The 13,443-nt window shown below is 31.4% G+C and overlaps 1 protein-coding gene across 1 annotated transcript in view; it reads right to left on the reverse strand.

Annotated features, from left to right (window-relative positions):
• Window positions 1-2,049: 2,049 nt before the first annotated feature.
• Window positions 2,050-13,443, reverse strand: part of LOC126878653 (uncharacterized) — a 33,625-nt gene continuing 22,231 nt past the window's right edge. Inside the window, exon 2 of the mRNA XM_050641496.1 lies at window positions 2,050-2,512. Coding sequence (XP_050497453.1) covers window positions 2,151-2,512 — 362 coding nt within the window. The 3' untranslated portion in view covers window positions 2,050-2,150. The remainder of the gene's footprint in view (window positions 2,513-13,443) is intronic.

The raw sequence follows: 13,443 nt of genomic DNA on the forward strand, positions 1-13,443 counted from the left end.
TCTTGTGAAGACAGTTCCTAAGTACTCAAATCTCTCAACTTCTTCGAATTTATACTGTGTTCCCTTCGCTGTTGTCATTGTTATGTATTGCCCCCGAACGAATTGCTTATTTGTCCATTTCATATACTTTGTTTTTGCTTCATTTATATACAATCCTTTGGTTGCTGCCCTCTCCTCGAGTTTCATGAGTGTTTCTATAAGTTCTATTTTGCTCCTAGCCAAGATTACCAAATCGTCTGCGACTGCCAAGCACTGATGTTTTTTGTGGTAGATCAGACCTGTTCTATTAATGTTTGCTTCCTGTATAACCTTTTCTAGTAATATGCTAAACATTATAGACGATAATGGATCACCCTGTCGTAGTCCTTGTTTGACCTCAAAGCTTTCTGTTATAGTATTGTTTATCTTGACTTTATCATACTGATAGATCATACTGATATTGTTTAAAAACACTAATAATATTGATATAAAATGTTAATCAATTTTATTTATTGTTATAAGAATCAAAGGTAAATATGATTAGGCGAATGAAGCCTTAGGTTTCGCAGTCAATATCCCAACCACACACACATGTTGCAATCTATTTCAATACGGTTTATAGTACAAACTATACATTTAATATCAAAATAGTGGGATATATTTTTTTAGTTGAGGACACTTGGTCACATTGCATTGTTTCAGGATAAGGTGAAATATCTTCAATAAATGGAAAAAAGCATGTATGTCATATATTATAATACTTTCTATACTCTTAATATGCAGTCTCGTATAAATTTGTAGTGACATGATTTTAAGTATAAGAACAAGAAGCTTGCAACAATTTTCAGAGAAAATAGAAAACTAAAACTATTTTAAAATGATTATTCGAAATAAAACATATGCACATATTCACTGTATTTGCCATCTAGTGGAATAACTGTAAAATTAAGTCAGTAAAAAAGGTACATTAAGTTTAATTAAATTAAGTAAATCATCTTGTATACTAAAATTAAGGTTGGAAAATTGTCATTTCAAAATGAAAATCGACAGGGGCAACAGTACCTATACTAAAATACACTCTGTATAGATAATTATGTCAATGTTAATAATACTGGATAGAGAATTGAATATCCTTTCAAATGAGCTAGCACACGCCCCTCTTTCCTATTTAAAAATAAGGGGTGGGGGAAATGGAAGGGAGGGGGTTGACAAATGACAGATATGTATGTACCGTAAAAACTGTGTTCCCCTTAGATCAAAAGTCGGGCTTTTATATTTATATATTAAGTTCAATATAAATTTCACATAACTGAACTATCACTGTATCCTCCATTTTGATTATTATTGTTCTCAACTAACGCTATTTTCAAAATTCTTGCTTTCCTATCCATCTTTAACGTAAATTATTAAAAAATATAAAACTATTTCTTTATTAACGCTAGTCTCCGATAAGGCTACCGTGATTTAATGCTGAGGTACTAAAATGTTATAAAATTAACAAACAGTACGAGCAAGAACAAAGAGTCCACATCCTTCTTATAACTACAAGTGACTGAAACATCGAAACAATAATAATTCTTACTGTGTTATACAGAAAAAGGCAGTAGAAACGATTAATCTCATATTTATCGACAACACTGTATGGTCCTCACTTGATGAGCTGTAAGGAAATATACACGTAAAGTTGTCCTCATTTTGTGCGCATAACGAAAAAGTATATACAGTCTCACTTTAATAGCTGCGTATAATGGCCTCACTTGGGTGGCAATATACTTGAACCATACGGGGCACACATACGTAATTTTTTTTGTGTATACTCGTCATTTTTTAATTGCTATTTACTTGTCAAGGTCACTATGAAGAGTTGAAACGATTATGTCTACGTTTTCTACCGGTCCTCACTAAGTGCGCGTAATGTCAGGACCTCACTTTGATATCTGTGCATAATATATATATATATATATATATATATATATATATATATATATATATATATATATATATATATATTATATTGTAAATGTAAACGAATGTTCAACGGATTGTCATAAGTCGAAATAAAATTGAACCTAATTTAAATAATTTATTGTTTACTTAAAGACTCACTTATTGTAACAATTTGATGTATTTACAATTCAAAAATAAATACCTTAAGTCTATTTATCACAGTGTTATGCTCGCGGTATCTTTTGGATATTACTGGACGGTTTCTCAGTTTTTGATTCCTGAGGTTTGCTAACCGATGGTTCTTCATCTTCAACATCAAGATCTGTATCTAAAAAAGTTTTGTCAACTTCAGAAATTTTGATTCCATCTGGATATCCGGGTTTAATCGCCTCGTTATCAGATTTACCCCCAATAAATCTGCCATAAGTTATTCTGTTGTGTTTCTGAGCATTGACATAGAAAGCTTCAGCCAAATTAGGATTTATTTCTTCGAGTGGGGTATCTCCCTTTCTTATGTAGACGGGAATGTATCCAGGAACTCCATAAAGGAAATGTCTAGAAGTCTGGACGAGTACCGGTGTGCTCTCTGAAAAAGTAATATATATCCAAATCAACTCAGATGCAATTTTCATTATAAAGCAGTTGATGGAAAAATAAAAGAATAAAGAAGCAATCGCTCATATGGTATGATTTATTGATCTTAAGAAAGCATATGATACAGTTAGTCGAGGAATGTGGGTACCTAATAAGAAAGAAGTTCCCGGTAAATAGGTAAATATTGTGAGAGATATCTATGAGGGAGTTACGACTAGTGTTAGGGCAGGTGTGGGAGAGACTGATAAATTTAATGTCAAAGTAGGATTGCACCAAGGCTCGGTGGTTAGTCCTTATTTATTCACATTAGTTTTGGATCAGATGATAGCGAAACTACAGGGTAGCATTCGCTAGTGTTTAATATATATCCTGTTCATGTAGTGTTAGTTGGAAATGGTGAAAGTGATTGACAACAAAAATTGGAACAGTGGAGACAAGCTCTTGAGGAAAAAGGTTTAAACCTTAGTAGGACAAAAACAGAGTATTTGGATTGTTAATTTGAAGACGGAGTTACTACAAATAAAATTATATGCTTTGATGGTGAAATTATTGTGAAAAGTATTAGGTTTTGGATGTGAGAATCACTACAAATTTATACCGATATCATTCGGATAGGCAACAACGCATTGTGCGAAATAAAAGTGTTAAACATTTTCTCCAGTGTTTATCCCGATTTTTGAGGGAATAGTGAGAAATAAATACCCAGCCAACTATATGCGAAAAATTGTATAAGGAAATAAACTATCTCCAGTGCAAAGAATAGTGGCAAAAATCGTTCTATAAGTAAAGTTATAGAACATTTTATTTTAATCAAAACAAACGACATTTAATAAATTCCAGTTATTTTGACAACAGATAAGAGACCAAGTCTTGATCAAATTGAAAACGATGTTGCCGGTTTTTCAAAAAGTTTTAAAAATCCAAGAAAGGAAATCGATCAATTAATAATAAAATAAATCAACAAGATTTCGAAGAAAAAAATTTTTTAATATATTTAAATTCATACTCAATTATTGCTTGAGAAGTTCCAGAACTTCTGACGGGTCGACCGGGGAACTAGAGCTTACCGCTTGCTATAATATAGAGTAAAAACACATAAAAAGAAATAAAAATTGTGGATAGCAATGAAAACAAAATACATCAGCTAATAAAAATGATGCAATATTTAACAGATGAAAGACAACAACTATCAACGGAGGTAAAAGGAATAAAAGAAGAACAACGAGAATACAGAAATGACCTAAGAGAATTAAAAAAAGAAATAAATGAATTCAAACAAAGTAACCAACAACTAAAAAAAGAAAATGATGAAATAAAACAGGAACTAAAGATAGTGAAAATGAAGGTAGAACAGTTCGAGAAAGAGAGAAAAGCTAACAATGTTATTGTTCAGGGTCTACCGATGGATACAAATAACCCAAATGTAGTCAACGAGGTTATGGCAAATTTCGTGGAAAGAGAATTAGGTATTAAAGTAGAAATAGAAGAATCTGATAAAATAGGCGACAAAACATGTCTTGTAAAACTAAAAAACAAAAATGATAAAATAAAAATTATGAAGAACAAAAACAAACTAAGGAAATCAAAGCCGGAAATATACATCAATAACAATCTAACGCAAGAGGAGATGAAGATACAACAAGAAATACGGAAAATGTTAAACGAAATGGTAACAGAGGGAAAAGTAATGGGATTAAAAATAAACCAGGAAAAAACCAAAATAACGAGATTTGAGAAAAAAAACTTTGAAAACAGAAAGGTTAGAGTAGGAGAATACACTTTTGAAAAAGTCGAAAATTTTATATATTTAAGAATATTATACCGATATTAGAAAGCGATAATTCGAGTAGACCAACAAAAATCTAAAGATATTACAAAACATAAATCATTATAAAATAAACAAAACAAAAATCATGATTATCAGTAGAGCTCGGGAAATATGCAAAATGCATATTAAGTGCATATTTGCATATTTTGGATAAATTTTGTAAGTGCATATGCATTTATTAAAGTTGCATATTTTCAGACTTTTTTGCATTTTTTTGCATAGATGCTTTTTAAAGAGAAATGAGATCTAAACAATAAATCTGAAAATTCTCGTGGAACCTCTTTCTGGTAATATCCTTAATATCTGCCTTTTACAATTTATAAGGCGACGAATAAAGGAGACGAAGGGGACTCTACAATATGCAGTCACATTTTATTAGTGAAAACATTTTGTTATGGTTAAGTGATGCTGCGCCATATGACCAAAGGTTGGCCAACATTTAAAAATATTTTTTTCAAATTTGTTACTTGTCTAGAGCAGCGGTTCTCAACCACCGTGTCGCGACACACTGGTGTGCCGGAAGAACCTATCAGATGTGTCGCGAGATTTACGAATACGATATTTTTATTTATATTTTTTTACTTGTCATGCATTCAACCATTTTTTAACTATTAGGTATATACCACGTTATACCAATCAAAAAAGTGCCAATCCGTAAATATTTCCTAATATATTCATCTGTACTTACTAGCAAACAGTTGTACATATAAGGGTGTCGCGAATCTGTAAGGAGTACGTTAGTGCGTCGCTGAGTAAAAAAGGTTGAGAACCGCTGGTCTAGAGCACGCGTCTACTACAAATAGAGTAGCAGGATGCTACAAACTGTAAGGATGGAATTTACAATGGTCAATACCCTTGTATCAAATATAAAAACATATTTTTAAAAGCCTTTCTGCGAGTGTAGGTGTATAAAGATCGTTTACCTAATGTGCCATTACCACCTGAACTTGTGATAACTACACTCACCGACAGAGAAAACGGGCACCCCAAAAAATGGGTCATTTTTAATGTCTTGTATTTCCTAAACCTGATGTCCGATTTAAGTAATTTTTTTAATATGTTATAGCCTTATTCTTCTTTATCAATATCGCTGTAATAATATTGTTGCTAGACAGGTACATTGTCATTGTATACAGGGTGTACGAATCAAACTGTGTTTTTTTTTCTCAAACTTTGGAACTCCCTGTAGAATGTTCTAGCTTTTATAAAATACTGAAATTATAACCAAACTATAGCGTCAGATTTTCTTAACATTCTGTTTTTAGATTCATTCGCTTATGTTGGATAATAAAAAAGTTAAGCACTTTAACAACTACCCCTGTTTTTCGTTAATACAGGGTGTTTTTAAATAAGTACGGCAAACTTTAAGGGGTAATTCTGCATGATAAAATAATGACAGTTTGCTTTATAAACGTATGCCCGCAAATGCTTCGTTTCCGAGAGAGGGGGTGTTGAAATTGTTCTTACAAACTGACGATTTATTTATTTCTCTAAAACGGTTTGTGATATGCAAATGAAATTTCGTAGATTTTAAGAGGTAGTTATTGCGCATTTTTTGGCATACAACTAAGAATTTTATATTCACCATTGGCGTGCATACGGGTATAAATATTTTAGATATATCCCGTATGCACGCCAATGGTGAATATAAAATTCTCAATTGTATGCCAAAAAATGCGCAATAACTAGCTCTTAAAATCTACCAAATTTCATTTGCATATCACAAACCGTTTTAGAGCAATAAATACATCGTCAGTTTGTAAGAACAATTTCAACACCCCCTATCTCAGAAACGAAGTATTTGCGGGCATAAGTTTATAAAGCAAACTGTCATTATTTTATCATGCAGAATTACCCCTTAAAGCTTGCCGTACTTATTGAAAAACACCCTGTATTGACGGAAAACAGGGGTAGTTGTTAAAGTGCCTAACTTTTTTATTATCCAACATAAGCGAATGAATAAAAAAAAACAGAATGTTAAGAGAATCTGTGGCATAGTTGGGTTTTAATTTTAGTATTTTATAAAAGCTAGAACATTCCACAGGGTGTTCCAAAGTTTGAGAAAAAAACACAGTTTGATTCGTACACCCTGTATACAATGACAATGTACCTGTCTAGCAACAGTATTATTACAGCGATATTGATAAAGAATAGGGCTATAACACATTAAAAAAATTACTTAAATCGGACATCAGGTTTAGGAAATACAAGACATTAAAGATGACCCATTTTTTGGGGTGCCCGTTTTCTCTGCCGGTGAGTGTAGATGGAGAACATGGTTAAATTCCGTAAATTTCATAACCGATAATTTTGAGGGAATTAGAGACGTCATTTGTAGTTTCGATGTAGACGTAACTCAGGTGCTATGAAAAATGTGTGAATGTTTTCAAAAACCCGTTATTAAAAAGTAATTTGACACATATCCAAACTAATTTTGTAAATATTGCTTAGTCAATTACTAAATTAGAAAAGCGAAACATTTCTTTAGAACAAAGTATTGAAATTATCAATTCATTAAATAAAATAATTAAACACCTTGGTGAAACCAACAAAGTGTATCAAAAATATGCACGGTGTTAAAGAAAAATAAGGGACATCAAAAAATAATTTAAAACAATATTATTAAGATGGGGAAATGTGACGATAAGTTAATTTTATAGGTAGAACTCTTAATTAAACAATATTTTAAGTTTGCTTCTTTAACTTCATGTGAAGTAGAAAGAAGTGTTTCCGTGTATGCTTAAACAATTACAATCAGACATACCTACGACTGTTTTTCTGTAGAAAATTTTGAAAAACGTTTAACAACGTGTTTTAATAATAATTGTAATAATAAATAATAAATAATAAATAATGATGATAAATTAAAGAATAAAAAATGAATATAATGATGTAGGTTATAGAAATTTCAATAAATATTTTTTATGACTAGCATAAAATAAATATTTTTTAGCAAATACCTCGACAGTCCATTGGCATCAAATAAATAATTAAATACCTTCAAAACAAGGATTACTGCGTTTCTGTATTTATATACATTAAATGCGTAAAAGCATATTTATGTGCATATTTCAACTGTTGTTTTTTGTGCATATTTGCATGCATATTTTAGGGTTTTTTTAAGTGCATATTTCCCGAGCTCTATATCAGTAAGAATAAGATTGAAGACAAAACAATTAACGTTAAGGCTTTGGCCACGCGGGCGATTTTTTACGGCGCGATAATTTACGGCGCCCATTGGTTTGATTACCTCCTCCACCAATTTTAGATGAAATGATTTCATAGGAGTTCTTGGAGTAGGACAGGCAGACCAAAAAATACCTGGGAGGAGACGCTTATAAAAAAGGATTGATATTGATATGACACAAAATATAAATTTATGGAGAAATTAAAATAGGGAAGTCGACCCCGCATAGGGATAAAAGCAAAGAGAATGATGGTGATCATACAGTGTGTCGCATTTAAGATGAAGACACCCCTATATTTCGGCTATCAAAATAAATACAGATTTGATATTTTGCACACTCATACAGGTTGATGGTTCACATTTTTAAAGTTAGTCAACTAAAACTTAAATTTCAAATGAGGCCTACTGCGAATCCACAAACATGGTGCAGTTTCGATATTTTGTTTCGAGAGATATCGGAAAAAGATATCTGGAAAAGTTGTTCCAAATATTATTATAACTTCACATACCAAATTTAATGACAAAAATCGCAATTTTAGTTCTTCCAGTATTTGTAGTCAGGATCCTGATCTAGTCAACATTTAGGTGTGGCCGTCAATTGTGTCATCAGCATTCGTTTTTCCGAGATGCATCTCGGGACAGCCAATTGTAGGTTTTAGGATCTTGACTACAAATACTGAAAAAACTAAAAGTGCGAATTTTGTCATGAAATTTGGTATGTGGGATTAGAATAATATTTGGAACTACTTTTCTAAATAATTTTTTCCGATATACCTAACGCGAAGCAAAATATCGAAAATTCACCCCGTTTGTGGATTCGCAGTAGACCGCGTTTAAAATTTAAATTTCAGTTGACTATCTTAAAAAATGTGAATCATTAACCTCTTTGTGCAAAATTTCAAATCTGAATTTGTATTGATAGCCGAAATAAAGAGGTATCTTCGTCTTAAATGCGACTCACTGTATATTGATATAAATTTTGTATTACAGTAAAACCTCGATATAACGGACCAACTGGGGGGACGGGTTATCCGTTAAAGCCGAAAGTCCGTTATACAAAAATACGTTTAAAATAAATCAAAAAACTTTTTATTGAAAGTTTTGTTTTGCACTTTGCAGTTGTGCAGTTTGCTGTTTTGATACTATTATTAGAAATATGTCCGCATTATGAAATAATAAAAATTTTATTGAAATTCTTTGTAAAATACAGAGACCTTTTAATTTTTTTCACATTTGAGTGGATTTTTTTTGTCCGTTATATCCGAAGTCCGTTAAATAGAGGTCCGTTATATCGAGGTTTTACTGTACTTTAAAACGATTCCAAAAGTTTATTTTGTATGTCATAAATGCTTGCTGCCGCTTTAAATTATTAAAAACATTACAAGGCATTTTATGGTGCGTTAAATAAATAATGGTCTATATTTAATTTCAGTTTTTTTAAATGCTCCGTAAAATGCGTAAAATTAGGACTACCGTTCAACTATTCAATTGTATTTTATTTTATAACACTACCAGCATTTATTAAAGATTGGCATACATTAGATCTACATAAGTTTATACATTGTAAGAAACAGGCTAGGAACAATTACTCACTTAAACTAATTTTCAAGAGTGCTCTCATTATTATAAAAATTAGGTCAACTTTAAATTCATATTGCGAATGAAATAATAATGGAACGTAATACGTTTTCTATGCCAAAACAATTCGTCATGAATTACTATTAGACCAGGGAAGTTAGCACAACATAAATCTATTTTTAAATATAGCACCTAGAAACTTACAACTTTTTGCATTTAGACGAAGCAACGAAGCACTAAAAAGCCCAAAACCTAGGAATTTTGTGCAGTAAGATCAATCGTCATGCAACTTTTTGCATTCAATTCGAGATAGTGTCAGGCAATTTTGTGAACTAAATTGATCTCCGGCAAAAAGTTTGTGCATGAGAAAATGCATTTTCAAAGTGAATCTCGAAGAGATGGAAAATTTAGAACTCAGGAAATATTGACGGAAATGAGTTCAATTTTTATATTTGGGTGTTTTGGAAGTCAGTGAACACAAATTTCATGACGGCGATGGTCTCCGAGGTACCTGGTGCCCAGGGTGGAGCTCGTCGCCTGGGACGATCGAATAATTCGCAAAATGAAGATTGGATCGAAGAACTGAAAAATTAGCGTTTAATATTTTTCAAAAATCTATCGAATGACACTAAAGATGACCCCCCCACTCCATCCCCTGGAGGTGGGGCGGGGGTAACTTTAAAATATTAAACGGAAACGCCCATTTGTTATTAGATATTATTATATTTTTTATTTTGCTTACGTAAAAATAAAGCAACTTTTATTCGAGAAATTATTTCGAATTGTGGATAGATGGCGCTACAATCGAAAAAAACGATTTATCGTGATACCATAAGTAAATTATAGAAACGGTCTAATATCTTGAGAAATACACTTCCAAATAAAAGACCAAAAAATACGTACTTAATATTTTTCAAGAACCTATCGAATAACATCAAAAACGACTCTCCACTCCACACCCTGGAGGTGGGGTGGGGGTTAACTTTGAAATTTTAAATGGGAATCCCCATGTTTTATTGCAGATTTGGATTCCTCCATTTCGAATAAATAAGTAATATTGATTCGAAATATTTTTTAGAATTGTTAATAGATGGCGCTAATAAATAGTGTTTTCCCGATTATAGCCCCATCTATCCATAATTCGAAAAAATGTCTCGAATAAAGGTTACTTATTTTTACGTAAGGAATCCAAATCTGTAATAAAAATGAGGGCTTCTATTTAAGATTTTAAAGTTACACCCCACCCCACCTTCAGGGGGTGGAGTGGAGGGTCGTGTTTTATGTTATTTGATAGGTTCTTAAAAAATATAAGACTCTTTTTTTGGTCTTTTATTTGGAAGTTTATTTCTCGAGATATTAGACCGCTTCTATAATTTACCTATGTCAGGGGTCACCACTTATATTTCCTGAGGGTCCGTTTTGAAAACCTATGACACTTCCGGGGTCCGGAGTTAACACTACCTGTATGGTTGTTCCAATTCGGTAATCAAATCAAAAGGATGCAGTGCGAAATTTTTAGGCCGAAATTGCTTTTAACAGTTTTTTAATAAATCCAAAACATCATCTTTTTTGCTCCCGAAAATATGTTTTTAGCATTTTTGGGTCATCTTAAACAAAAAAGATTTTCTGTCATTTTTCTCAAAACTTGATAGATTTCAAATTTTAAGCGATTTATAAACTGAAACATGCGAAAATAAGCATTTTCAAAGCTTGAAAATTCATGTGTACATTATTATTTTTGGGGTTGTCAACTGCCTAAATTGAAGTTTAAACATTCAATTTCAAGATTCTGATAAGTTATCGGGGTTTATTTCAATTTCGACCGTTTGTTTTTATTGGCGTATTTAATTAGCACATTGGCAATAAATAATTAATTAAATAAATAAATAAATCATTAAGAAAAAAATATTTTAATAATAAATTATAAAATTTTAATAGGCATTTCCAGGCCTATGTTCAACAATGGAAAAATCAGGGCTGATTGATGGCGACGATGAAGTATTAAACATGTTGTTGTCATAGAAATTACGATTTTTTATGATACCAAGTACATTTTCTACGTTTATTATATTTTTGTGGCATCTCCACTTCCAAACCGTATTTCATGTAATCCCGACGATCTCCATCTTATGATAATGACAGCTTTTCTACCCGTTTACTCTGTATTTCCCGTTCACTCCTGTATTTAATGCCCTCGTTAAAACTTTCAATACACACTATCAAATTAATACTATCTACACTCCCGTCATTCACCCGAGCTTCTAATAGCACTCAATTTTAATCTACATTATAGGTTAATACCATCTACTCCCGCGATTCTACCGAGCCCAGAGTTGAGCCATATTAGTCCAGGGAAAAGGGGTTTTCTCGTGACACTGACCTCTCCCGGTAAATGCTAGTTGTTTTGTGTAGTATGAACCTTTGCAACAAAAACCTACATACAGTATGGTGCAGGGGCGGTTTCTTCATTGGTTCACTTGTGCAGTGAACACCCAATAACATTTCATTAAAATAAAGTTGTTTTTAAATCTCATAAATATTATAGTATTATTAAAATATATTTTTTAAATATCATAGAAATCATTAAAATATAACTTTATTTATTAATCATATTTATTTGCTCTACGCCGCTCGATGCAAGTGGCAAGTGCAGATACTATGCTGTGGTGCAGAATTCAAATTGAACCAGCCAGTACTAACCTAACTCTGTAGTTAGAAAGATAAATCTTAAAATCCGTGAAACCAGCGATCGCCTATTTAAAACAGTGAGGATTTGTGCAGTGCACACAGGGACCAGTGGCGCGTTTCGGTTCAGAGTTTGGTACAATATTTTCTGTTCGTGTTATCTTTAGACTTTAATGCACGTGTAATCGATGTTTTTGCAGAACACAACAATCGAAGAATGGATTTTTTCTATAAATAAAATGAATAACTTCAATAAATTGAATACAAAAATTACAGACATTTTTATATATTATTTTTAAAGTTAAAATTTTGTTTCTAATTCGCCTTAATTTAAAGTATTGCATACGATAATAAAACGTATCTCATATTTCTTTTATGTTTTATTTATATAGGAACACCAGTAACAGTAATAAATAATATAAAATTTAGACAAAAACGGACGAGACCCTCAAAAATTTTTCGCCTGTGCCACAATTGCCCGCAGCTCTTATTTGCCATTTCTAGAATTCATCATCATCATCATCATCATGATGATGATGATGATGTAGAGAACAATCAGAAATGGTAGGTAAACTTTCTAATTCCCTTTCTTATTGTTCTCTACCATATATACAAACTTTAACATCCAAATTGGTTAAGTTATTTAGGCAAAATCCAAAAATTAAGATTGCCACTAGAAATATTAAAACTTTGAACAGTCTTTACACCAAAACGAAGACTCCACTACAAATTATGGAGAGTTCTAATCTTATTTACTCTATACCTTGTAACACTTGTAGTAAATGTTACGTTGGTCAAACCTCACGGAATTTATCCCTTAGATTAACTTCACACAAAAGTGATATTAAGAGAAATGTCCCATCTTGTGCCTTGGCAGAACATGTGATTAATGATGATCATGTTTTCATGTTTCAAGAAACCACAATTTTAGAAAGGGAAATTAATTTACGCAAAAGAGAATTTAAAGAAATGGTTTGGATAAAAAAATCAAATTGCATTAATAAGAGATCTGACATTGATAAATTAAGTATAATTTATAATAACATTTTGCCTTATTAATTTTTTGGAAATTTGTTGAAATATTACTAATAATTCTACCTAAATTATTTTTTTTATTTCTTCTATCATAAATTGCAACAAATTATGTCATTAATTTCTTTCCCAACCCATCGAATTATTATAGTAGTCCAACGACACTTTTTTGAGTGATGTCGAATTGACATACTATCAAAAAATGTTTACGTTTACATATTATTTTTAAGAAATTTTCATGTTTTTATGTAAGTTGTTTAATTATTAATTTGTAACCACGAGCAGTAAGTTAAGTTTTGTTTTGAGTTTTATCTAAATTTAAACATTTTTATTTGTAGATAGTCTTGATAAAGAAAATAAAATTTTCGAAAGCTCGACTAATAAGTTCTAAGTGTTTCACTGAATAGCCCAAAAATTTATTGACTGCATTCCCCAAAAAAAATTTTATTACATTCCAACAGTCATTACATATTAACAATTATATATATATATATATATATATATATATATATATATACATTTTTCTTTTTTTTTGTCAATTAATTTAATTTAAATGTTTTTTTGACACTGTGTATAACCAATTATGTTAATATTAGTATTACTGAATACAGAA

Source organism: Diabrotica virgifera, chromosome 10 (assembly GCF_917563875.1).
Source record: "Diabrotica virgifera virgifera chromosome 10, PGI_DIABVI_V3a".
NCBI classification, from domain to species: Eukaryota; Metazoa; Arthropoda; class Insecta; order Coleoptera; family Chrysomelidae; genus Diabrotica; species Diabrotica virgifera.